This window comes from Ranitomeya variabilis, chromosome 5 (assembly GCF_051348905.1).
Source record: "Ranitomeya variabilis isolate aRanVar5 chromosome 5, aRanVar5.hap1, whole genome shotgun sequence".
Classification (NCBI taxonomy): domain Eukaryota; kingdom Metazoa; phylum Chordata; class Amphibia; order Anura; family Dendrobatidae; genus Ranitomeya; species Ranitomeya variabilis.
The window spans coordinates 190378204-190405899 of record NC_135236.1 but is presented as its reverse complement, the minus strand read 5'-3'; the positions used below and the strand labels follow the sequence as shown (position 1 = coordinate 190405899).

Below are 27696 nucleotides of genomic sequence, written 5' to 3'. Positions count from 1 at the left end.
AAGCAATCTTTTTCATCAAACATTTTATTTGCTTTTTCAGTACAATATAAACTACATTATAGAACAATGAGGCAGAATACTCTATAGTTTGCTTTTTAAGGAACAGCCCTGTATACATTGAAATAGAAACTTTGAGGTCTGTGCAAGTAAAGACATTTTCAACAATGGCTTCTACTGTAAATGCCTCCATACTCACAAAAGATTGTTAGACCAACCACAAGAAAACATCCTTTATTATAGAATAAAAGGGAAAGTGTACATGCTTTCAGACTTGTGTCCCATATTTATAAGGCATTAGCATGGCAGTCCCATCATGCCAGCTACATAACTGGGATAAAAAGTGTCTGGAACACCACTGAGCAATTTGAAGATTTTAGGCCGAACTCTTAAAAAAGTACTTCTAAGATTGAGATCAAGTGGAAGAGCATAATGTGCATTTTATTTGTCTTGTGCAAATTAGAGATTAGTCCTTGTCTGCCTGAGAAGAGACCTAGTAGGCTTGTCTACATCCAATATATGGTAAGAACCAGACTACAGCCAAGTTTGAGAGAAATTCTACATTAAATCATTATTTCTAAGTTAAATTTCTTTTTCATGAGGTACTGGTCCCAAGTCAATTAAAAGACTATTCTCTCATGAATTTCAGTTCAGCTCATACTATAGACGTTTCTGCTATATATATATTTAATTGAAAAGGCCACACTATGAAAATAGACTGCTAGAGAAATTATTTTTCTTTTAATAAAAGTATTACAATGTATGATAACGACATAATAAATGTTCTCTATAAATTGCAATGACTATTGTAAAGTTAAATAGAACGGCATGTTTATTTGTTCGCCACTGTTTTAAATATAATATCCTTAATAGAGAACTCTCTCTCAATATATATATATTTATTTCTTTATAGCCTATTGGCATACTCTAGCTACAAGAAGTTAACTGGTAGTTTTAAGTTTTGATAACCCTGTCATTAATACGTGTTCTTTTTATTTACTTTTCTTATCCAACACCCGACCACCAGTGAGTGAGAGACATCTAACCATCATGAGCCATCATGCCATTAGGTTTATTGCAACTAGTGCAGTGCTGCCTGAACCTGTAATACAGGTCCATTGTTCTTTATGTGCTTTTTCTTATTGCAATTCCAACATATTTGTGAGTAGCGGGACTGGAGGACAGAAGAGATGATATACCGATGCTGTCTTCAAACCTTTTAAGTGCCATCCCTTGTTTCTGAAATCAAATGTTATGGATTGTTACATATAAACACCACACATTTATTTTCTTATAGTTAATAGTTATATCTTTTTTTTACCATTTTTTGAGTGCTGCATTGTATAACTTGGATGGCTCTGGTTTTATAGAAACAGTAAAAAATGGCTTCAAAGGTTTAGGCCACTACTGGTTGCCAAGAGAATAAACGGATACTAGCAATCCAAACACAGCAAGTGACACAGCATCCTCCAGCCCACAGTCTCCCGCTGTTGCTGAGTACTGATCTTGGGTATATAGAAAAAATACAATTCACACTCTTAACTATCGATTTCTAGTCTAGAAAGTCCTTGACGGAATTCATGCAGATCATCAATCTTCCCATCGAGTATGTTCAGGAAGTGTTTCAGTTCCAGTTTTAAGTGGCCGTGTCTGTGTTTACTTTCTTCCACTTCTTTTCGTAGTGATCTTACTTTATCTTCTAGTTCTTGATTTGTCTGCTCAGCATCCTGGAAAAAGAGAGATCAGGCATTATAAGGCTTCACATATTACATGTGTTTTATTAACAAAATAATTAGCAATAAAATGAACCTTAATATGTCCGTACACCTTAGACGGAGGTCAGCTAAATGATAGCTCTCTCGACTACCCGACTGTCCAAGCACCCATATATTTTCAAAGTGGGAATGATTGGGTGCTGTAATTCAACAATGCCTGATCATTCATGAGTTGGGAGGCCCCATATATGCGATCATCATCCAGTACTGCGAAAAAGGGCATGTTCTGCCAACATTAATCTAATGTGTTAAGGGAGTCTTTATACCAGTGGTGGATGAAGCATTGGGGAAACCTCTGTAGTCACACAAGGATCCAATAGCCAAAGGGACCTACGTCCATCACCAAAGCAACAAGTGGCTTCTTTTATAGGCACAGGGACAGTCTTCTGACAACAAAAAATAATTTTCCAGTGGGGAAAATAACAGAAATAATGCACCCAATAAAGGAAAAAGGAAGAACAATAGGGTCGATCAATAATATCAATAAAGTAAATAAAGTTTATTAGTGAATAAATACATTGAATGTTGATCTCATTGTTTCCAGAACACACACCGGTAACGGTGGGAATTTTTTTTTTATGGGCATCATTATTGGTTGTCGTCTTTATTTTAGGACATGGTCATAATCCAAAGACAGGTCTGGTCTGAGCTTGGCCTCACCTAGTTCTTTTACACTACAAACTGCTATAAAACGGCATCAATGCTCCACAGCACACTAGGCATACTCCGTGGAGGGAGTGAAAGAGCTGCAGGGAAATAGGAGTTGACACAGCCAGTAAGCACATACTCTCGTCAGTTCAGCCTATTTCTACTATGTCTACATACTGTGTTCACACTGAATGAAAAAATGTAGCTCAACTCAAGCAAGATGCCCTAGATCTGTATGGTCTTGTGTATAAATGGAATGTATTCCTCCTAATTGGTGGCTGACTATCCACTTAATATTCCACATGAAGACAGGCCATAAGAATAAAAGAACGCAAGCTTTTATAAGTTAGCTATGGAATTTCATCATCATATGGTTAACATTTAAAATTCAGGATCAATCAGTATGTAATAGGACAATGGAAATAATATAATAATATATAAAAACCTACTAAATGCATGTAGTTTTATCATAGTTGAATATTGCTTTGAGTCGCATCTTCCTGACAGACAAGAAGATAATTCACTCTTGTCATTTCCAGTATTTAAAAAAATCCATGTAATCCTTGCCTTGTTGGGCTCCAGGCTTGGCACATTGCAATGTCGGGTTCTGCTGCAATGATTTGGATCTTAGACAACAGACATGGAGCCTGTAATTTCAGTGACATGAGAGCACTCAGAAAAACGACAACTGGGGACACATCTCCATAGATTAAACTTGTAGCCTCTGGCTTGCTATGCAACTGTGATATGTTGCAATAAGAAAATATATCTGTGCTTTACTCAGCAATATTACTTACAGGAGAAATTTAATGATTTAGACATATTACATAGGCCAATTGATATCTAAATATGTATATACAGTGCCTTGAAAAAGTATTTATACTCTGTGAACTTTTTAACCTTTATGCCCATGAACTTAAACGTATTTTATTTAGATTTTATGTGATATACCAACACAAATTAGCACGTTTTCAAGTCTTGCCACAGATTCTCTGTGAGATTTTAGGTCTGGAATGAGACTGAGCCATCCAAACACATGAATATGCTTTGATCTAAACCAATTCATTGTAGCTCTGGCAGTATGTCTAGTATGTCTGCTGGAAGGTGAACACACGCCCCAGTCTCAAGTCTTTTTCAGCCTTTTTCAGGTTTTCATCCAGGAATGCCCTCCTTAGTTCCATCCACCTTCCTGTAAGATGCCCAAGCGAGATAGTAGTCCTGAACGAGCTTCTGTTCCCACTCGCTTTGGCATCCTACAGACTTCTCGTGTCCCAGTCTGGGGTGCTGCTGTGTGTGAGGTGCATCACACTTACTTTAGGACTGCAGACCTTTTCTTCTGAGTCCAGGAATCCCTCTTCTGGAACCAGGGCAGTAATTAATCCAAGGAGACACAAGGTTCATAAAAACAACAAAACTTTTACTTGGTGAATGGCAGTATTTACAGGCAGATGTAGAGGATAAAGCCCAACGGGTTGTCATCTTTCCCACAGGTACAACTTAAGCCCTGGTTCTCTGTATAGGTAGAATGTCCCTCTCACTGGCTTCTCTAGTCCTGGGGAATCTTCACCACGACTAGCAATGTATTCGGATTTCAATACCTTCCGCCTCATGTAGTCTGAGTCCATCTTTTTCTGTAGATTCACAGGCTGAGTGCGCCTCTGGCCCCCAAAGTCCATTTCAAGGTTGCCCCAGGCCATTAGATGGAATCACAAGGAAGAGTATTTTCAGGAATCTACTGCCTAGAGTATTAGGACCACGATGTCCTTACCAGCCTCTGACTTAGGCCTGCTGCTTCACACACTGCTCTCCACACTTCCTGGGCCTGCCACTAACTCTCTGCTCCCCCTTGCAAACTGGGCTGGCCATTACAGTTAACCTTAACTCTGTCTAAGCTAACTGCAGCCCCAGTGGGTATCATCCTTTTATAACATACATAAACATCAAATACATTTAAGCCTTTGTAGTGTCAGGGAGAAAACAATCATCTCCACCACTCCTATCACTCCTATACATTCCCATCAACTATAAGCAGCTTACTTGTCCCTGCTGAAGAAAAGCATCCCCACAGAATGATGCAATGATGACAACCATGTCTGATGATGGGGATTATGTCTTCAGGGTGATGTGCAGTGTTAGTTTTCCACAAAACATAGCATTTTGCCTAAAAAGCTCTACTTTGGTCTCATCTGAACTGAGCATCTTCCTCCACATACTAGCTGTATCCCCAACATGGTTTTCTTGCATACTGCAAACAGGACTTCTTATGGCTTGCTTTAAAAAATGACTTTCTCCTTGCCACCCTTCCATAAAGGCTTGGTATATATATATATATATATATATATATATATATATATATATATATATATATATATATATATATTTATAACCTAACCCTCCTTTTCTCTTCTTCACAACTTCATCCTTTCATGATGCGTTCTGATCCCTACTGTTCTAAGGCTGGGTTCACATTACGTTTAAGCAGTCCGTTAGACAGACTGCGTTACACCGTGGCATAACGTGGTGTAACGCAGTCCGTCAACGCTGTCATTAAGCCCTATTTCGGGCGCATCACCAACGCATGTCAAAATGGGTGTGCGCTAGCGATGTGCCGTCATTGAGTGATGGATCTTGGGACGCGGGCTGCAGAGTTTCCGGGTCTGTCACCGCTAGTGCAGATAGAGCATCTGCTAGCTCTATCTGCGCTAGCGCAATGGCATGTCGGCACTTGTGTTAATGCAGTCCGTTTAACGCATGTGTTGAACGGGCTGCTTTAACGCAATGTGAACCTAGCCTAAAACAAACCTCTGAGACCTTCACAGTACAGCTGTAGGTATACCGAGAATAGGTTACCTCCAGAAGTCATATAATTAGTAAATTGAGTCCATCTGTATGTAATAATTGGTAGAGATGAGTGAATTTGATCGGGTCCCTGCTTATTCAGCAAGCTATAGCGCATACCGAGTAAGCTGCAGACGGAACCCGGCTTCCTGGATCGCTCCGGCTAATCAGCTGTTCGGCTCCGCAGCAGCATGTATCGCGGCTGTGTGACAGTCATGACACATGCATGGAGAGCCTGTGTGTTGGGATAAAATTCACTCATCTCTAGTAATTGGTCATTCAGGATTTTATTTATGGGTATCAGACCACAGAAGACTGAATACAAATGCACGTCAGAATTTTCAGATTTATATTTCTAAAATAACTCGAAATCCAAGTATCATTTCCTTTACACTTCACAAATTCTTGTTACTTTGTGTGGGTATATCAAATAAAATCCCAATAAAATACATTTAAGTTTGTGGGTGCAAGATAATAAAATGTGGAAAAGCTCACAGGGCATGAATACTTTTTCACTGTATATATAGTGGGGGAAATAAGTATTTGATCCCTTGCTGATATTGTAGTTTTGCTCACTGACAAAGACATGAACAGTCTATAATTTTAAGGGTAGGTTGATTTTAACATTGAGAAATAGACTATCAAAAATAAAATCCAGAAAATTACATTGCATAAATTATATAAATGTATTCGCATTTTGCAAAGAGAATTAAGTATTTGATCCCCTACCAACCATTAAAAGAGTTCTGGCTCCTACACACCAGTTAAAAGCTCCTAATCAACTCGTTACCTGCATTAAAGACAGCTGTCTTGCATAGTCACCTTTATAAAAGACTCCTGTCCACAGACTCAATTAATCAGTCAGACTCTAACCTCTACAACATGGGCAAGACAAAAGTGCTTTATAAGGATGTCAGGGACAAGATCATAGACCTGCACACAGCGAGAATGGGCTACAAAACCATAAGTAAGACGCTGGGTGAGAAGGAGACAACTGTTGATGCAATAGTAAGAAAATAGAAGCAATGCAAAATGACTGTCAATTAACATTGATCTGGGGCACCATGCAAAATCTCACCTCATGCGGTATCCTTGATTATGAGGAAGGTGAAAGATCAGCCTAAAACTACACGGGGGGAACTTGTTAATGATCTCAAGACAGCTGGGACCAGAGTCACCAAGAAAACCATTGTTAACACATTACACCACTAATGTTTAAAATCCTGCAGTGCCAGCAAGGTCCACCTGCTCAAGAATGGGCACATGGGCAGGCCCATCTGAAGTTTGCCAATGAACACCTGGATGATTCTGTGAGTAATTGGGAGAAGGTGCTATGGTTAGATGAGACAAAAATTGAGGTCTTTGGGATTAACTCAACTTGCCGTGTTTGGAGGAAGAGAAATGATGCCTATGACCCAAAGAACACTGTCCCTACTGTCAAGCATGAAGGTGGAAACATTATGTTTTGGAGGTGTTTCTCTGCTAAGGGCACAGGACTACTTCACCACATCAATGGGACAATAGATGGAGCCATGTACCGTAAAATTCTGAGTGTCAACCTCTTTCCCTCCGCCAGGACATTAAAAATGGATTGTGGCTGGGTCTTCTAGCAAGACAATGACCCAAAACATACAGGCAAGGCAACAAAAGAGAGGCTCAAAAAGAAGCACATTAAGGTCATGGAGTGGCCTAGCCAGTCTCCAGACCTTAGTCCCATATAAAACTTATGGAGGGAGTTGAAGCTCCAAGTTGCCAAGCGACAGCCTCAAAATCTTAATGATTTAGAGATGATCTGCAAAGAGGAGTGGACCAAAATTCCTCCTGACCTGTGCGCAAACCTTATCATCAACTACAAAAAAGTCTGACTGCTGTGCTTGCCAAAAGGGTTTTGCCATCAAGTATTAAGTCTTGTTTGCCAGAGGGATCAAATACTTACGTCTCACTGCAAAATGCAAATACACTTTGTCACGATATGGTATGAAATATCATATAAGTTTAGTTCTCTTGCTAGCATGCTGTGGGCTAAGCCCCCCTTCTTGGAGTGATTCTGCAACAGTTTGTAGCTGCAAATTCCTGACTTTCAGCTCACAAGCCCTCATCCTCCTCGCCAAGGTATTTACGACCGGTATTTCCTGTAGTGGAAAGTGACCAGCTTTAACTGGATTACAAACTTCCAGAATCATGAAAGTCCTTTGTTCTGTTTTTGTAAGATATTAGGCCAACCATTTAAGATAGGAACACGAAAATATATATTCTTAATCTCCATCGGAGCATCTATCCAGCACTCTAAACATGAGCTTCTAACTCCATCCGGTAAAGAAGTAGGGATTTCTCTGTCAATATGCATGACAGATAGGACATATTTGATCTCATTAGAATGCCCACATTAATCCGAGATGAATGCTGGATGTGGTAGGATTATGAAATGTTCTGTAGCGAAGTTACGGGCATCAGATATATTTAATGTACAGTTAGGAGAACTGAAGAGGTAGGAGGGTTTGGGAAAGCCAGCCCTTTCTGTGAGGTCACCGGCTGTAGGTTTTAAGTGCTGGCAGGCGTCCAAGAGAGAGGAGTTTTTCAGTTTTTACCTGAGCTGTCTGTCTGCTGTCTATCCAGACCTACTGATGCATTTTGACGTATGGGAACTCCACTAGCCTGGTTGCCTGCAATGCTTTGAACACATGTAAGTGTTATTTCTCATGTAATCCTTGTTTTTTTTAATATAATTACTTTGTACATATTTGCAATTGTCTCATGTTGTAACATCTTTATATAACTTTTTTATAAACACTGCATAAACTTTATGAGTATAATATTTAATACTAGTTCGTTCTTCCTGTTCTAAAACGTACCCTAAGCCTTCTGAAGGGAATTTACGCTACTGTTTTGGGTTAGCTTCGGACCCGTTTAATCGAAGCTGGTGGCGGCACTACCGTGTGCAGGCCTTTGGGTGACAATGCAGCGACTGCGGCATTGATAATTATTGTTCCTGCCTGAGTGGGAGTAGTTATCGCGTCGCTGCAGCATGCCCAATAGCCAGTACATAGCAGGCAGCCTTTCTGGCGACTAATTACCCTAGGTGCAGTACCTAATCTGACCTGACAGAAAGGGGGGCGCCAGAGAGCTGCAAAGTTTAAGTGGAACTGTAAGCGGGATACACAAAAATCCCTGCAGTTCGTGGTATATTGAAGAGCAGTGGGATAGCTAAAATAAGCCCCTGCTGTAAACTAAGAGGTCCCTAGCCTTGTGTGTGTTTCTTTTTTCATCACATTGTGGCAGTGGAGGGATAACTAAGATAAGCCCCCTGCACATGTGATAGCCGTCTGTTGGTCTAAAGTCACCCCAATCCGTGACATATTGGTGACAGTGGTCAGGAATCCCTGTGGATTTCGTGACCAATTGGTGGCAGCGGCTAAGGGATCGTGACAATTGGTGGCAGCGGTGGGATCGTGACAATTGGTGGCAAGGCGGTGGGATATTAGAGCATTAGTGATTTGGTTTGAGCAATCATTCCTCTCACTAAAAACTTGAAGAAAGTTCTTGCGAGGACTCTGCGCAAATAAGTTTGGAGAACGAACTCAGTGTTTATTAGTTGTGAGACAATTGTGTACTGGTAATTATCCCCTCCCTTTCTCTTCGTTTTTCTATCCTATCTTTTATTTGGCAACCGTAGTTGGGCTGGGAGAAACCTTTTATGAACAGCAGACCAGAGACACCCTTGTTGCCTTATGCAAGTCACAGCACATTGACTATGCAAGCAAAAACAAAAGCCAACTGGTCGCAGTCCTGATGCAATGGGAAGCCGCTCTAGACCACTCACAGAGCCCAGAAGCCGCAGAAGCCAGCACCAGCGAACATGGTGCTGCAGCAGAGGTCCAACCACTGAATGCTGGCCCCGTTAGCAATCCGGGCGAATTGGACCCCCACCTGCAGGCGGCCTTGAAAGAATTCCCCGCTGACGACCATGAGGGACGTCAGCAGCTGATTCAGCAATACCGGCAGGAGGCTGAGAGAGACCGAGCGAGAGGCCCAGCGAGCCGAACGAGAGGCCCAGGCCCAGCGAGCCGAGCGCCAAGCCCAGCGAGAACATGAACTGGAGATGCTCCGGCAGGGGTGGACGCCTTCCACCGCCCAGAGCCGTGAGCCCAGCAGCGCTCAGACACCAAAGCCCACTTTCCTGTTATGGAAAAGGATGGGGACTTGGACACTTTTCTGCGGGCCTTTGAGAAAGCTTGCAGACAGTACCGACTGCCTACAGATGAATCAAGGGCGCGACTGGGAGCGGTATCTCCCACACCTGCTGTTTGCTTACCGAGAGGTTCCGCAGGCCTCGACAGGGTTCTCTCCCTTCGAGCTCCTGTATGGCAGGCGAGTCCGGGGACCCCTTGGGTTGGTAAGAGAATCCTGGGAAGAGGAGCCGAACCCTTCTGAAGTGTCCATAGTGGAGTATGTCATGCGCTTCCGTGACAAGATGCAGACCTTGACGCAGTTGGTGCATGACAACATGAAGCAGGCTCAGGCGGATCAGAAGCACTGGTACGACCAGAACGCCCGGGAGCGGACCTACCACGTGGGTCAAAAGGTGTGGGTGCTGGTCCCCGTACCAACGGATAAGCTTCAGGCAGCCTGGGAGGGCCCGTACGTCGTCCACCAACAGCTCAACCCGGTCACCTACGTGGTCACACTTGACCACGCTCGGGGTAGGCGAAAGGCCTTTCACGTCAACATGATGAAGGCTCATCACGAACGTGAACCTTTTGTCCTACCGGTCTGCAGCGCACCCAAAGACGGGGAGGAAGACGCCCTCCTGGACATGCTGGCCCAAGCCAAGGCCGGTGGGTCCATCGAGGACGTGGAGGTAAGCGCCTCGCTAGATGAACCACAGCGGTTGCAGTTGCAAACCACACTGGAACCCTTCCGGGTCGTGTTCTCTAACTGGCCTGGAAGGTCTGAGTTAGCCGTCCACGAGGTGGACACCGGGAATCACGCCCCACTACGGCGAACACCCTATCGAATCTCTGACCAGGTGCAACAGATTATGCGCCAGGAGATCGATGAGATGTTACAGCTGGGGGTGATTTGACGGTCAAAGAGCACGTGGGCCTCACCTGTAGTTCTTGTGCCAAAGAAGGACCGGACCACCCACTTCTGCGTGGACTACAGGGGGCTCAACGCCATTACAGCCTCTGACGCGCACCCAATGCCACGCATAGAGGAGCTGCTTGAGAAGTTAGCTGGCGCAAAGTACCTGACAATAATGGATCTGAGTCGAGGATACTGGCAGATTCCCCTGAGCCCCGAGGCGCAGGAGAAATCCGCCTTTATCACACCCTTTGGACTGTACGAGTCCACGGTCATGCCCTTCGGCATGAAGAATGCCCCTGCCACTTTCCAGCGGATGGTCAATCTCCTGCTTCAGGGACTGGAGAAGTACACAGTGGCGTACTTGGATGACATTGCCATCTTCAGTCCCTCCTGGGAAGAACACCTGCAGCATCTCGAGGAGGTGCTCAGGCGAATTCACCGAGCAGGACTGACTATCAAGCCGGGGAAGTGCCAGATGGGCATGAGGGAGGTCCACTACCTGGGGCACCGGGTAGGCGGAGGCACCCTAAAGCCAGAGCCTGAGAAAGTGGGCGCGATCGTGAACTGGCCCACTCCCGGGACCAAGAAACAGGTGATGTCCTTCCTGGGCACTGCAGGGTACTATAGGCGCTTCGTACAGCACTATAGTAGCGTGGCAAAACCTTTGACGGACCTCACCAGGAAGAAGCTACCTCACATCGTCAACTGGATAGATGGCTGTGAGGGGGCCTTCCAGGCGTTGAAAACTGCACTGTGCAACGCCCCTGTGTTGAAAGCAGTCGACAGCAGTCGACCGTTCTTGGTACAGACTGACGCCAGTGAGTTTGGCCTCGGTGCTGTGCTCAGCCAGGTTGACTCGGAGGACCAAGAGCACCCCGTGTTGTACCTGAGCCGGAAACTTTTGCCGAGGGAAGTGGCCTACTCCACCATTGAGAAGGAGTGCCTGGCCATAGTCTGGGCCCTGCAGCGCTTGCAGCCCTACTTGTACGGTCGCACCTTCACTGTGGTGACCGACCACGACCCTCTGCGCTGGCTAAACGCCATGTGCGGAACCAACGGCAGGTTGCTACGCTGGAGCCTTGCCCTTCAGCAATTTGACTTCACCATTGAACACAAAGCTGGCAGGGAGCATGGGAATGCAGATGGACTGTCCCGCCAGAGTGAACCTACTGAGGTGCGCATGGAGGCATACCGTGGGGTTCTATCTCCGTAGCACACGCCAAAAGGGGGAGGAGTCACGATATGGTATGAAATATCAAATAAGTTTAGTTCTCTTGCTAGCATGCTGTGGGCTAAGCCCCCCTTCTTGGAGTGATTCTGCAACAGTTTGTAGCTGCAAATTCCTGACTTTCAGCTCACAAGCCCTCATCCCCCTCGCCAAGGTATTTACGACCGGCATTTCCTGTAGTGGAAAGTGACCAGCTTTAACTGGATTAGAAACTTCCAGAATCATGAAAGTCCTTTGTTCTGTTTTTGTAAGATATTAGGCCAACCATTTAAGATAGGAACATGTTGTGGATTCTGTTTTTGGGCTCCCTCTGGTGGTTACAGCTGGTACTGGGTGACTTTGGTGGGTTGCGGTCTCTGGTTTCCACCTGTCCATCAGAGGCTGGGTGTTTCCTATTTAACCTGGCTTTCCTGTCATTCCCTTGCCGGCTATCAATGTATCAGTGTGTCTCTGTTACCTTTGCTACCTGCTCCTAGGCCTTCAAGACAAGCTAAGTCTGGATTTCCCTGTTTCATGTTTGCTTTCATGTTTTTAGTCCAGCTTGCAGATATGTAATTCTCTGCTGCTGGTTGCTCTAGTGGGCTGAAATTACCACTCATGTACCATGAGTTGGCACATGAGTTCAAGTAATTTCAGGATGGTATTTTGAAGGGTTTTAAGCTGACCGCGCAGTTCACCTTTTGTATCCTCTGCTATCTAGCTTAAGCGGGCCTCATTTTGCTGAATCTGTTTTCATAACTACGTTTGTGCCTTCCTCTCATTTCACCGTCATTATATGTGGGGGGCTGCTATTTCTGTGGGAATATTTCTCTGGAGGCAAGATAGGTCTGTGATTCTTCTGATAGGGGTAGCTAGATCTCCGGCTGGCGCGAGACGTCTAGAGTCCTGTTATGACCCCAATGGCGAGGGTCTCAGAGGAACGTGGAAGTCTGCAGAATACAAAAATCCAGCTCATAGGGCAGTGGTAGCTGGGTTGACCATATATCTACTCCTAACGCCAACACTAGAAGTAGCCGGGGATCATTCCTACGTTGATTCTAGATGACACGCTCCAGCCGGAGAATCTAGCTACCCCTAGTAGAGGAAAACAAAAGACCTTTCTTGCCTCCAGAGAAGGGGACCCCAAAGCTGGATAGAAGCCCCCCACAAATAATAACGGTGAGGTAAGAGGAAATGACAAACACAGAAATGAACCAGGTTTAGCACAGAGAGGCCCGCTTACTGATAGCAGAATAAAGAAAGGTAACTTATATGGTCAACAAAAACCCTATCAAAATCCACACTGGAAATTCAAGAACCCCCGAACCGTCTAACGGTCCGGGGGGAGAACACCAGCCCCCTAGAGCTTCCAGCAAAGGTCAGGATATATATTTGGAACAAGCTGGACAAAAATACAAAACCAAAACAAAATAGCAAAAAGCAAAAAGCGGACTTAGCTGATATAACTGGAACCAGGATCAGTAGACAAGAGCACAGCAGACTAGCTCTGATAACTACGTTGCCAGGCATTGAACTGAAGGTCCAGGGAGCTTAAATAGAAACACCCTTAACTAACGACCCAGGTGCGGATAAAAGGAATGACAGAAAAACCAGAGTCAAAAAACTAGTAACCACTAGAGGGAGCAAAAAGTAAATTCACAACAGTACCCCCCCCTTAGTGAGGGGTCACCGAACCCTCACCACGACCACCAGGGCGATCAGGATGAGCGGCATGAAAGGCACGAACTAAATCGGCCGCATGAACATCAGAGGCGACCACCCAGGAATTATCCTCCTGACCATAGCCCTTCCACTTGACCAGGTACTGAAGCCTCCGCCTGGAGAGGCGAGAATCACCACAGTAGTAGCACAAGCCATTCCGGCGTCTATGAATTTTCCGCTCATTTCTAGTCAGGATTCTATCACATTGCATTAAATCAGGTGTCTGTTCAGACAACACCATGAGGGAATTTGCGATTTTTCTATCACATTGCACCGAATTAGGTGTCTGTTCAGACAACACCATGAGGGAATTTGCGGTTTTGCGCTCCCGCAACCGCCGGTCAATTTGAATAGCCAGTGCCATAGTATCATTCAGACCTGTGGGAATGGGAAAACCCACCATAACATTCTTAATGGCTTCAGAAAGGCCATTTCTAAAATTAGCGGCCAATGCACACTCGTTCCAATGTGTCAGCACGGACCATTTCCGAAATTTTTGGCAGTACACTTCAGCCTCGTCCTGCCCCTGAGACATAGCCAGCAAGGCCTTTTCTGCCTGAATCTCAAGATTGGGTTCCTCATAAAGTAAACCGAGCGCCAGAAAAAACGCATTAATATCAGCCAATGCCGGATCTCCTGGCGCCAGCGAAAAAGCCCAATCCTGAGGGTCGCCCCGTAAGAACGAAATAACAATTTTTACTTGCTGAGCAGAGTCTCCAGATGAACAGGGTCTCAGGGACAAAAACAATTTACAATTATTCACAAAATTCCTAAACTTAAACCTGTCTCCGGAAAACAGTTCAGGAATCGGTATTTTAGGTTCTGACCTAGGATTACTGATAACATAGTCTTGTATGCCCTGCACACGAGTAGCCAGCTGGTCCACACTTGTAATCAAGGTCTGGACATTCATGTCTGCAGCAAGCATAGCCACTCTGAGGTAAAGGGGAAGAAGAAAAAAAAAAAAAAAAAAAAAAAAACTCAGAATCTTCTTTCTTATAATCCCTCTTCTGCAATGCATTAAACATTTAATACTGGCCTGGCAAACTGTTATGACCCCAATGGCGAGGGTCTCAGAGGAACGTGGAAGTCTGCAGAATACAAAAATCCAGCTCATAGGGCAGTGGTAGCTGGGTTGACCATATATCTACTCCTAACGCCAACACTAGAAGTAGCCGGGGATCATTCCTACGTTGATTCTAGATGACACGCTCCAGCCGGAGAATCTAGCTACCCCTAGTAGAGGAAAACAAAAGACCTTTCTTGCCTCCAGAGAAGGGGACCCCAAAGCTGGATAGAAGCCCCCCACAAATAATAACGGTGAGGTAAGAGGAAATGACAAACACAGAAATGAACCAGGTTTAGCACAGAGAGGCCCGCTTACTGATAGCAGAATAAAGAAAGGTAACTTATATGGTCAACAAAAACCCTATCAAAATCCACACTGGAAATTCAAGAACCCCCGAACCGTCTAACGGTCCGGGGGGAGAACACCAGCCCCCTAGAGCTTCCAGCAAAGGTCAGGATATATATTTGGAACAAGCTGGACAAAAATACAAAACCAAAACAAAATAGCAAAAAGCGGACTTAGCTGATATAACTGGAACCAGGATCAGTAGACAAGAGCACAGCAGACTAGCTCTGATAACTACGTTGCCAGGCATTGAACTGAAGGTCCAGGGAGCTTAAATAGAAACACCCTTAACTAACGACCCAGGTGCGGATAAAAGGAATGACAGAAAAACCAGAGTCAAAAAACTAGTAACCACTAGAGGGAGCAAAAAGTAAATTCACAACAGAGTCCCCCCAGGAACGTTCCCCGGCTGCTGTTAGATGAGTGTTGAGGTTCAGGATCGCGGGCAGCTCAGGTTCCATCACCCTAGAGCTCGTCCTGTTTTTGCCCGTGTTATGTGTTTAATTCCCTGCCATTGGGAACATGACAGTATAGCCGGCCCACAAAGTGTTAATTGTTTGGGCTGAAGCAGGAGAAAAAGAAGTGTTGAAGGGAAATTTTTTTTTTTTCCTCAGAGTTTTGCTGCCTAGCCCTTAATTGCTGTCTAGCTGCTTCTTATCTCCTCTTAACCCTTGAATGGCTCTGACCTTAGCTGTTTAACATGGATGTCCAGAGTTTGGCTTCCAGCCTGAATAATCTTGCTGCAAAAGTTCAAAACATACAGGATTTTGTTGTTCACACTCCTATGTCTGAACCTAGAATTCCTATTCCAGAGTTTTTTTCTGGAGATAGATCTACCTTCCTGAATTTCAGGAACAATTGCAAATTGTTTCTTTCTTTGAAATCTCGCTCCTCTGGAGACCCTGCTCAGCAGGTCAAGATTGTAATATCTTTCCTGCGGGGCGACCCTCAGAATTGGGCATTTGCATTGGCACCAGGGGATCCTGCATTGCTCAGTGTGGATGCGTTTTTTCTGGCACTGGGATTGCTCTATGAGGAACCTAACCTGGAGATTCAGGCTGAAAAGGCTTTATTAGCCCTCTCTCAGGGGCATGATGAAGCGGAAGTATATTGTCAAAAATTTCGGAAATGGTCGGTGCTTACTCAGTGGAATGAGTGCGCCCTGGCTGCAAACTTCAGAGATGGTCTTTCTGAGGCCATTAAGGATATTATGGTGGGGTTCCCTGCGCCTACAGGTCTGAATGAGTCTATGGCTATGGCCATTCAGATTGATCGGCGTTTACGGGAGTGCAAACCTGTGCACCAGTTGGCGGTGTCTTCTGAACAGGCACCTGAGACTATGCAATGTGATAGAATTCAGTCCAGAAGTGAACGGCAAAATTATAGGCGGAAAAATGGATTGTGTTTTTATTGTGGTGATTCAGCTCATGTTATATCAGCATGCTCTAAACGCACAAAAAAGGTTGATAAATCTTTTGCCATTAGTACTCTGCAGTCTAAGTTCATTTTGTCTGTAACTCTGATTTGTTCACTGTCATCCATTTCCGTCGATGCCTATGTGGATTCGGGCGCTGCCCTGAGTCTTATGGATTGGTCATTTGCCAAACGCTGCGGTTTTAGTCTGGAGCCTCTGGAAGTTCCTATTCCTTTGAAGGGAATTGACTCTACACCATTGGCTATGAATAAACCGCAGTACTGGACACAAGTGACCATGCACATGACTCCCGTTCATCAGGAGGTGATTCGCTTCCTTGTACTGTATAATTTACATGATGTACTAGTGCTTGGTCTGCCATGGTTACAAACTCATAATCCAGTCCTGGATTGGAAAACAATGTCTGTGTTAAGCTGGGGATGTCAGGGGGTTCATGATTATGCACCTCTGATTTCAATCGCTTCATCTACTCCTTCTGAGGTCCCTGCGTTTTTGTCTGACTATCGGGATGTTTTTGAGGAGCCTAAGCTCAATTCGCTCCCTCCTCATAGGGATTGTGACTGTGCTATAGAATTAATTCCTGGCAGTAAGTTCCCTAAGGGTCGTTTATTTAATCTGTCAGTGCCAGAGCATACTGCTATGCGGAATTATATTAAGGAGTCCTTGGAAAAGGGACATATTCGTCCATCTTCGTCCCCTCTGGGAGCAGGGTTTTTTTTTCGTGGCAAAAAAAGATGGTTCCCTGAGGCCTTGTATAGATTATCGCCTTCTGAATAAGATTACAGTCAAATATCAGTATCCATTGCCATTATTGACTGATTTGTTTGCTCGCATTAAGGGGGCTAGGTGGTTCACTAAGATAGATCTTCGCGGTGCGTATAATCTTGTGCGGATAAAGCAGGGTGATGAGTGGAAAACCGCATTTAATACGCCTGAGGGCCATTTTGAGTATTTGGTAATGCCTTTTGGACTTTCTAATGCGCCTTCAGTCTTTCAGTCCTTTATGCACAATATTTTCCGTGAATATCTGGATAAGTTTATGATTGTGTATTTGGATGATATTTTGGTGTTTTCTGATGACTGGGAGTCTCATGTTCTACAGGTCAGGAAGGTGTTTCAAGTCCTGCGGGCCAATTCTCTGTTTGTGAAGGGCTCAAAATGTCTCTTCGGAGTCCAGAAGATTTCTTTTTTGGGGTACATTTTTTCTCCTTCTACTATTGAGATGGATCCCGTCAAGGTTCAGGCGATTTGTGACTGGACACAACCTACATCTGTTAAGAGTCTTCAGAAGTTCTTGGGTTTTGCTAATTTTTATCGTCAGTTCATTACTAATTTTTCCAGTGTTGTTAAACCTTTGACTGATTTGACTAAAAAGGGTGCTGATGTTGCTAATTGGTCTCCTACGGCTGTGGAGGCCTTTCAGGAACTTAAGCGCCGGTTTTCTTCTGCTCCTGTGTTATGTCAACCAGATGTTTCACTTCCTTTTCAGGTTGAGGTTGATGCTTCCGAGATTGGAGCGGGGGCGGTTTTGTCACAGAGAAGTTCCGATTGCTCGGTGATGAAGCCATGTGCGTTCTTTTCTAGAAAATTCTTGCCCGCCGAGCGCAATTATGATGTGGGTAATCGGGAGCTTTTGGCCATGAAGTGGGCATTTGAGGAGTGGCGTCATTGGCTTGAGGGTGCTAGACATCGTGTGGTGGTCTTGACTGATCACAAAAATCTGATTTACCTTGAGTCTGCCAGGCGTCTGAATCCTAGACAGGCTCGTTGGTCGTTGTTTTTTTCTCGTTTCAATTTTGTGGTTTCATACCTGCCAGGTTCAAAGAATGTGAAGGCAGATGCTCTTTCCAGGAGTTTTGTGCCTGACTCTCCTGGAGACTCTGGGCCTACTGGTATCCTTAGGGATGGGGTAATATTGTCCGCCGTCTCCCCAGACTTGCGACGTGCATTGCAGGAGTTTCAGGCGGATAAACCTGATCGTTGTCCACCAGAAAGACTGTTTGTTCCGGATGATTGGACCAGTAGAGTCATCTCCGAGGTCCATTCTTCTGTGTTGGCTGGTCATCCTGGAATATTTGGTACTAGAGACTTGGTGGCCAGGTCTTTTTGGTGGCCTTCCTTGTCAAGGGATGTGCGCACCTTTGTGCAGTCTTGTGAGGTGTGTGCTCGGGCTAAGCCTTGCTGTTCTCGGGCCAGTGGGTTGTTGTTATCCTTGCCTATCCCGAAGAGGCCTTGGACGCACATTTCCATGGATTTTATTTCAGATCTCCCTGTCTCACAGAAAATGTCCGTTATCTGGGTTGTGTGTGACCGCTTTTCTAAGATGGTTCATCTGGTACCCTTGCCTAAGTTGCCTTCCTCCTCTGAGTTGGTCCCTTTATTTTTTCAGAACGTGGTTCGTTTGCATGGGATTCCGGAGAATATCGTTTCTGACAGGGGATCCCAGTTTGTGTCTAGATTTTGGCGGACGTTTTGTGCTAAGATGGGCATTGATTTGTCTTTCTCGTCTGCATTCCATCCTCAGACGAATGGCCAGACGGAGCGAACTAATCAGACCTTGGAAACTTATTTAAGGTGTTTTGTTTCTGCTGATCAAGATGACTGGGTTGCCTTTTTGCCACTGGCCGAATTTGCCCTTAATAATCGGGCTAGTTCTGCTACTTTGGTTTCTCCTTTCTTTTGTAATTCGGGGTTTCATCCTCGTTTTTCCTCTAGTCAGGTGGAGCCTTCGGATTGTCCTGGAGTGGACGTGGTGGTGGACAGGCTACATCAGATTTGGAATCAGGTGGTGGACAATTTGAAGTTGTCTCAGGAGAAAACTCAGCAGTTTGCTAATCGCCGTCGCCGCGTGGGTCCCTGACTTCTTGTTGGGGACTTGGTGTGGTTGTCTTCTCGTTTTGTCCCTATGAAGGTCTCTTCTCCTAAGTTCAAGCCTCGGTTCATCGGTCCTTATAAGATCTTGGAGATTCTTAACCCTGTATCTTTTCGTTTGGATCTCCCAGCATCGTTTGCTATTCATAATGTGTTCCATCGGTCGTTATTGCGGAGGTATGAGGTGCCCGTTGTTCCTTCGGTTGAGCCTCCTGCTCCGGTGCTGGTGGAGGGAGAATTGGAGTATGTTGTTGAGAAGATCTTGGATTCTCGTGTTTCCAGACGTAAACTCCAGTATTTGGTTAAGTGGAAGGGTTATGGTCAGGAGGATAATTCCTGGGTGGTCGCCTCTGATGTTCATGCGACTGATTTGGTCCGCGCCTTCCATAGAGCTCATCCTGATCGCCCTGGGGGTTCTCGTGAGGGTTCGGTGACCACTCCTCAAGGGGGGGGGGTACTGTTGTGGATTCTGTTTTTGGGCTCCCTCTGGTGGTTACAGCTGGTACTGGGTGACTTTGGTGGGTTGCGGTCTCTGGTTTCCACCTGTCCATCAGAGGCTGGGTGTTTCCTATTTAACCTGGCTTTCCTGTCATTCCCTTGCCGGCTATCAATGTATCAGTGTGTCTCTGTTACCTTTGCTACCTGCTCCTAGGCCTTCAAGACAAGCTAAGTCTGGATTTCCCTGTTTCATGTTTGCTTTCATGTTTTTAGTCCAGCTTGCAGATATGTAATTCTCTGCTGCTGGTTGCTCTAGTGGGCTGAAATTACCACTCATGTACCATGAGTTGGCACATGAGTTCAAGTAATTTCAGGATGGTATTTTGAAGGGTTTTAAGCTGACCGCGCAGTTCACCTTTTGTATCCTCTGCTATCTAGCTTAAGCGGGCCTCATTTTGCTGAATCTGTTTTCATAACTACGTTTGTGCCTTCCTCTCATTTCACCGTCATTATATGTGGGGGGCTGCTATTTCTGTGGGAATATTTCTCTGGAGGCAAGATAGGTCTGTGATTCTTCTGATAGGGGTAGCTAGATCTCCGGCTGGCGCGAGACGTCTAGAGTCCCCCCAGGAACGTTCCCCGGCTGCTGTTAGTTGAGTATTGAGGTTCAGGATCGCGGGCAGCTCAGGTTCCATCACCCTAGAGCTCGTCCTGTTTTTGCCCGTGTTATGTGTTTAATTCCCTGCCATTGGGAACATGACAGGAACATGAAAATATATATTCTTAATCTCCATCAGAGCATCTATCCAGCACTCTAAACATGAGCTTCTAACTCCATCCGGTAAAGTAGGGATTTCTCTGTCAATATGCATGACAGATAGGACATATTTGATCTCATTAGAATGCCCACATTAATCCGAGATGAATGCTGGATGTGGTAGGATTATGACATGTTCTGTAGCGAAGTTACGGGCATCAGATATATTTAATGTACAGTTAGGAGAACTGAAGAGGTAGGAGGGTTTGGGAAAGCCAGCCCTTTCTGTGAGGTCACCGGCTGTAGGTTTTAAGTGCTGGCAGGCGTCCAAGAGAGAGGAGTTTTTCAGTTTTTACCTGAGCTGTCTGTCTGCTGTCTATCCAGACCTACTGATGCATTTTGACGTATGGGAACTCCACTAGCCTGGTTGCCTGCAATGCTTTGAACACATGTAAGTGTTATTTCTCATGTAATCCTTGTTTTTTTTAATATAATTACTTTGTACATATTTGCAATTGTCTCATGTTGTAACATCTTTATATAACTTTTTTATAAACACTGCATAAACTTTATGAGTATAATATTTAATACTAGTTCGTTCTTCCTGTTCTAAAACGTACCCTAAGCCTTCTGAAGGGAATTTACGCTACTGTTTTGGGTTAGCTTCGGACCCGTTTAATCTAAGCTGGTGGCGGCACTACCGTGTGCAGGCCTTTGGGTGACAATGCAGCGACTGCGGCATTGATAATTATTGTTCCTGCCTGAGTGGGAGCAGTTATCGCATCGCTGCAGCGTGCCCAATAGCCAGTACATAGCAGGCAGCCTTTCTGGCGACTAATTACCCTAGGTGCAGTACCTAATCTGACCTGACAGAAAGGGGGGCGCCAGAGAGCTGCAAAGTTTAAGTGGAACTGTAAGCGGGATACACAAAAATCCCTGCAGTTCGTGGTATATTGAAGAGCAGTGGGATAGCTAAAATAAGCCCCTGCTGTAAACTAAGAGGTCCCTAGCCTTGTGTGTGTTTCTTTTTTCATCACACTGTGGCAGTGGAGGGATAACTAAGATAAGCCCCCTGCACATGTGATAGCCGTCTGTTGGTCTAAAGTCACCCCAATCCGTGACATATTGGTGACAGTGGTCAGGAATCCCTGTGGATTTCGTGACCAATTGGTGGCAGCGGCTAAGGGATCTTGACACACTTATATAATTTATACCATGTGATATTCTAGATTTTATTTTTGATATTCTATCTTTCAATGTTAAAATTAACCTACCCTTAAAATTATAGACTGTTCATGTCTTTATCAGTGGGCAAACTGACAAAATCAGCAAGGGATCAAATATTTATTTCCCCCACTGTAGCTATCAATAAACCTGTAAAATAAGTTATTTTAAGATAAAAAATGTATTAAATTCTGATATTGGTCACAGTGATAAAGTCGGACATGTACACACTTCTCAGCACGGAACACTTGTGCTACTGCAAGTGATTAATCTAATTCCACTCACTTAATTTTGCAATCACCTTCCACTCAAGATGCAAATTAATCATAAATCATATCACCACATAGTCCAGACACCGGAGAAAAACTCAGAAAGATTACGGATTCTTTACAAGGACCAAACTTATTACAGGTTTGTGCCGCGATTCATCAAAACCGGTATGAAAACCACCGTGCGCTGGATCAGACGCTCCCGATTCATTAAGAGATGCACACTTTTTAATGAATCAGAAGCGTCTCAAAGGTGGCATGAGACTGGAGTGGCGTAGTGAATGCTGGGCCATGCTCCAGTCCCATCTCAGCTCTGCCGACAATGTCAGAGCTGGGCACAAATAGTGTGCAAATGCCAAAAGTTGCTAATTTTTAGTGCAATCTCGCACTATACCAAAACTTTGCAGATTTACAAAGCCTTTTAAGTCAGAATTCTGTAGCAAAAGTTTAGATGAATCGTGATCTTTATCTTTAATATTAAAGTAAAATGCTTAGGAGAAAAATGAGTAAAAACTGACAAAATAAGGTGATGTACAATCTGCAGAACAATTATAAAATAAACGGAGAAATAGCAGAAAATACCTGAAGCTTTCAATTTACAGATTTTCTTCTGTTTCCCAGAAGGTAAGAGTATGATGGAACACACTCAAACTTGGTTGACCCCCAACATGCGAACACCATTCAATTGTTCATAATTGTAAAATCGCTTTATACCAACAGGTTTCCAGGACCACCAGTCGTTTTGCTAGGGAAATCTCAGTTCTATAACTCATAAGAGGGCAAGTACAATGAATGTTGGGCAGCACGGTGGCTCAGTGGTTAGCACTGTTGCTTTTGCAGTGCTGAAATCCTGGGTTCAAATCCCACCAAGGACGACATCTGCACAGAGTTTGTATGTTCTCCCCGTATTTGCGTGGGTTTCCTCCGAGTTCTCCAGTTTCCTCCCACACGCCAAAGAAATACTGATGGGGAATTTAGATTGTGAACCCCATTGGGGGCAGCAATGGTAATGTATGTAAAGTGCTAAGGAATATGATGGCACTATGAAAGCTAAACATAAATAAATAATTTTAAGTAATTAGTTTTCTTTCATTCCTCCTTAATGGGGGTATGTAGTTAGGATAACATATGTTCCTATGCCCATTCTTTTTAGGACAACCACAGGACTAGCTTTCAAGAACACTCTCTCTAGTCCAAGAGATGATCCACCTTGGCTTGGGTTCCTGCCATACCCACATGGTGTAGTCTGCAATTAAAGTTTTTATGGTCCTTTTGTACAAAGTTGACTAATGGAGATACTAAGTTAGATGTCAGACTTCTAACCTAATATTACTTATTTCTTTACAGTATCCTCTACTATTTCTTCTGTGTCTTTCATCATTGGGAAGTTATTCATGTTTTTCTCCAGTTTGGCTTAACCGTGATCTACCCTAATGATCTCCACCATTCTTCTCGAATTGTCAGTGGAGCATGACTAGAAGCCTTTTTCCTCCTCTGACAAGCAAGATCCTTCAGTTAACATAGAGAGCTGTACTGGATCAGCACAACAAACTGTTTTGGCTTCTTGTGTAGGAGACTTCAACAGAAAAGCAAGCAAGTTATGTGATCCAGCACTATCACATGCCCACAAGTCTCCAACAGAGCATGGGAAAAAGCCAAACAAAGAAAAATCAATGTTTAAATTTAAAAAGTGACTTCTGTGCATGATTACATTAGATCAGTGTGTATCCTGTAGATGAGGGGTGTTTTGTGTACGAGAATTTGTGGCAGAAACCCTTTAAAAACAAATCTAATAATGGGCAGAAATGCCTAGTGTCATTTCTCATTACTCCACAATCATGATAATTACACCCAATAAATTCCATATTAAATAAGAGTACAACCGAAATGGCAGCAGTTAAAAGGAAGAATATAATTTTAGCACCATTTCGGCATGGATTTACATTTCTTTTTAATAACCACAATAATGCAACCATTACAAGTCAAAACGCGCAATGTGTTGAATGCAAATGTCATTATGTGCAAAGGAAATAAATAATTTACATAATGTACTTACAATGATTTAGACTACTGATAATCCCTAGAGATTGAGAACCTGCAATTGCTCTCAAGCATAAGTGACAGGTAACACTGAAATATCACAATTTACACTATTGGTTGCTCCTAATAATACAGAATTTGTTTTCCACACATAGAATAATCTGCATACTGGCTCAATAACAATACTAAATATAATGTTTAGTAACTATTGATGGGGAAATTGGGGGCTTTTCATATTTTAAAAGGGATATTCCCAGAATCACATTTTTGAAAAAGCATAGTAAATGCACATTTATTGATAATGGGGCTATACAGGAATTTTTTTCTTTTTTTTCTTTCCTGTGGGGGTTAAGAGCTTACCAGCAGGTAGTTCCTAGCTACCTGCCTATTCTGCCCAGCAAATATCTATTCCCAGCTCAGGTGGTGATTCCTTTAACATCACATCGACAAAGTAACTCCTTCTCTTCTGCTCTGCTCTGTTAACAGGGCATCACTTGTGACATAATGCTGATTGACAGCCGGCTCCCTGACGCTTAACTTTGGGGAACAGGCTGTCATCACAATGTTGGCAGTGACACCCTGTCGACTGAGCAAAAGAGAAGGAGCTGCTCTGTCGACATGATGTCACGCGAAGCACAAGAATCACATGGTAGTGACCACATAGAAGGGATTGTCGCAGAATTGAACAGGCAGCTAATTAGCAACTATGTCACAATAAACTCTTGGGACAAAAAAAAAGGCCCAGAAAACCTCTTTAATACACAGACTAAGCACAACAATTTATTAATACAGTCCAAAGAGTGTATACGCAAGAAGTTTTGGTCTACAAATTAATACCCTAAAATAATATGAAAATACAGTATAAGAGAAAAAACAGGGTGTATCCAGCATCACATAGCAGTGATAATACACTACTCAAAAAAATGGAACACTAAAATCCCACATCCTAGATATCACTGAATGAAATATTCCAGTTGTTAATCTTTATTCATTACACAGTGGAATGTGTTGAGAACAATAAAACCTAAAAATTATCAACGTAAATCACAACTAATATCCCACGGAGGTCTGGAGTTGGAATGATTCTCAAAATCAAAGTGGAAAATGAAGTTACAGGCTGATCCAACTTCAGAGGAAATGCCTCAAGACAAGAAAATTATGCTCAGTAGTGTGTGTGGCCTCCACGTGCCTGTATGACCTCCCTAGAATGCCTGGGCATGCTCCTGATGAGGCGGCGGATGGTCTCCTGAGGGATCTCCTCCCAGACCTGGACTAAAGCATCTGTCAACTCCTGGATGGTCTGTGATGCAACATTGTGTGGTGTGACATTGGTGGATGGTGCGAGACATGATGTCCCAGATGTGTTCAATCGGATTCAGGTCTGGGGAACGGGTGGGCCAGTCCATAGCTTCAATGCCTTCATCTTGCAGGAACTGCTGACACACTCCAGCCACATGAGGTCTGGCATTGTCCTGCATTAGGAGGAACCCAGGGCCAACCGCACCAGCATTTGGTCTCACAAGGGGTCTGAGGATCTCATCTCGGTACCTAATGGCAGTCAGACTACCTCTGGCGAGCACATGGAGGGCTGTGTGATCCTCCAAAGAAATGCCACCCCACACCAATACTGACCCACTGCCAATCCGGTCATGCTGAAGGATGTTGCAGGCAGATCGCTCTCCACGGCATCTCCAGACTCTGTCATATGTTCTCAGTGTGAATCTGCTTTCATCTGTGAAGAGCACAGGGCGCAAGTGGTGAATTTGCCAATCCTGGTGTTCTGTGGTAAATGCCAAGCGTCCTGCACGGCGTTGGGCTGTGAGCACAACCCCTATCTGTGGACGTCGGACACTCAGACCATCCTCATGGATTCGGTTTCTAACCGTTTGTGCAGACAAATGCACATTTGTGGCCTGCTGGAGGTCATTTTGCAGGGCTCTGGCAGTGCTCCTCCTGTTCCTCCTTGCACAAAGGCTGAGGTAGCAGTCATGCTGCTGGGTTGTTGCCCTCCTACGGCCCTCTCCACGTCTCCTGGTGTACTGGCCTGTCTCCTGGTAGTGCCTCCAGCCTCTGGGCACTATGTTAACAGACAGCAAACCTTCTTGCCACAGCTCGTATTGATATGCCATCCTGGATGAGCTGCACTATCTGAGCCACTTGTGCGGGTTGTGAAACACGAGTGTGAGAGCACAACTAACATTCAAAAGTTACCAAAACATCAGCCAGAAAGCATTGGTACTGATATGTGGTCTGTAGTCCCCACCTGCAGAACCACTCCTTTATTGAGTGTGTCCATTCCATTTGCACAACAGCATGTGAAATTGATTGTCAAACAGTGTTGCTGCCTAAGTGGACAGTTTGATTTCACAGAAGTTTGACTTACTTGGAGTTATATTCTGTTTAATTGTTCCCTTTATTTTTTTGAGCAGTGTATTTCTTTATCAAACAATGATTAAAAATACAATGGCTAAAATTCCATGGAAAAAAGTAAGGTGTGAATATGGAAATACCTTATGCGTTTGGAACACACACATGTTCTTAGTCAAAGTACTATAATTAAGGACGTGTGTTAAAAAAGCGCAAGGTCCTAATATTTTTTCACTGCTATAGATGCGATGCTGGATACACCCTGCTTTTTGTACATTGTTTGCTGCCAACACAGCATTTGTGCATCGCCCAAGACTAAATCCAGAGTTTGAACTGATATTTAGTGAACAGCATCTTTTTTCTAATTTTGGTCATTCATATGGAGTATTTTGTCTGCATTTTTTGGGACACGCCTTTGATTTGATGTGGAAAAAAATTTATATTTATTGCATTGTGTTTTCATCTTCTTTTAGTGTGTCTGATGAAAGTCTGTATAGGTCAGCGAAGGTCAATATCGATGCAGTGTTGTTTTACATAATTGTTAGCTGGTTCTAGCAGAGTTCAACTCTACTGCACTTAGCCACAATGGCAGTGGGGAATTGTGTATGCTGCCCGCTGCTGACAGATCAGTTTTGTGGAACTGCAATTGCTGCTCTGTTGATGCATATGTCAGAAGAACATCCTGTTTTACATGCATCAATGGAGAATCATTTCCACTTTTACATCACTGATCTCTCAGCAGCAGGCAACACACACAGTTCAAGTAACCTTAGCTACTGTATACAGCATCTCTCTTTTTGGCCTCACTATATAGAGCCCTATCTTGCAGTATATCTCTTCTTTCAACCCCCTGTATACAGCCCCATCCTGCAGTATATTTCTCCCATGACCACCTTTTATACCTGCCCTGCAGTATATCTCTTTGAACCCCTTCCTGTAGCATATATTTCTTTCAGCTGCATTTACAGTCCATCTTGAAGTACATCGCTCCTCAGTTACCAACACACAAGCACACCACTGCTTATTGCTATGAGTTCTATGCACTGTAGTGAAGGAGGATCCGACCCAGAGCACAGCAGTACTTGCAGGCTGCCAGTGGAGATAGCCTGCACTGCACATGATTGACAATGCACAGTTGAACTACCGAAACACCGTGTCTGCGAACTGAGATACTGATTAGGCTTTTATCCTAAGTCATATTGCACGACTTGTTAAAGGGTTGACTGTGACTTGTAGGATTGCTACTTCCAACAGGTGGCGCTATAGAGTTAAGTCCTCTTTTTCTCTGAAGAGGCAATTTGCATATTAAAATTCCCAGAGGAGCATTGCACGGCAAATAAGCCTCCTTACCTTGACAAACCAGATGGTATGCCACTCTCTATAAGGAGAAACGTTACCACTTAGACCCCAGTCCAGAGCCTCTCACCTAGCCAAATTAGTTCTCATGCTTCACACTGACGAGGGCCAACAGCCCGAAACACTGTCTGCGAATTGACATACTGATTTGGCTTTTATCCTAAGTCATATTGCACGACTCGTTAAAGGGTTGATTGTGACTTGTACGACTGCTACTTCCAACAGGTGGCGCTTTAGAGTTTAAGTCCTCTTT

The 27696-nt window shown here is 44.1% G+C and overlaps 1 protein-coding gene across 1 annotated transcript in view; it reads right to left on the bottom strand.

Moving 5' to 3' along the window:
- Nucleotides 1-215: 215 nt before the first annotated feature.
- HOMER2 (homer scaffold protein 2) overlaps nucleotides 216-27696 on the bottom strand; it is a 406520-nt gene continuing 379039 nt past the window's right edge. The window contains exon 9 of the mRNA XM_077263649.1: nucleotides 216-1724. Within this exon, the coding sequence (XP_077119764.1) occupies nucleotides 1536-1724 (189 nt within the window). The 3' untranslated portion in view covers nucleotides 216-1535. The remainder of the gene's footprint in view (nucleotides 1725-27696) is intronic.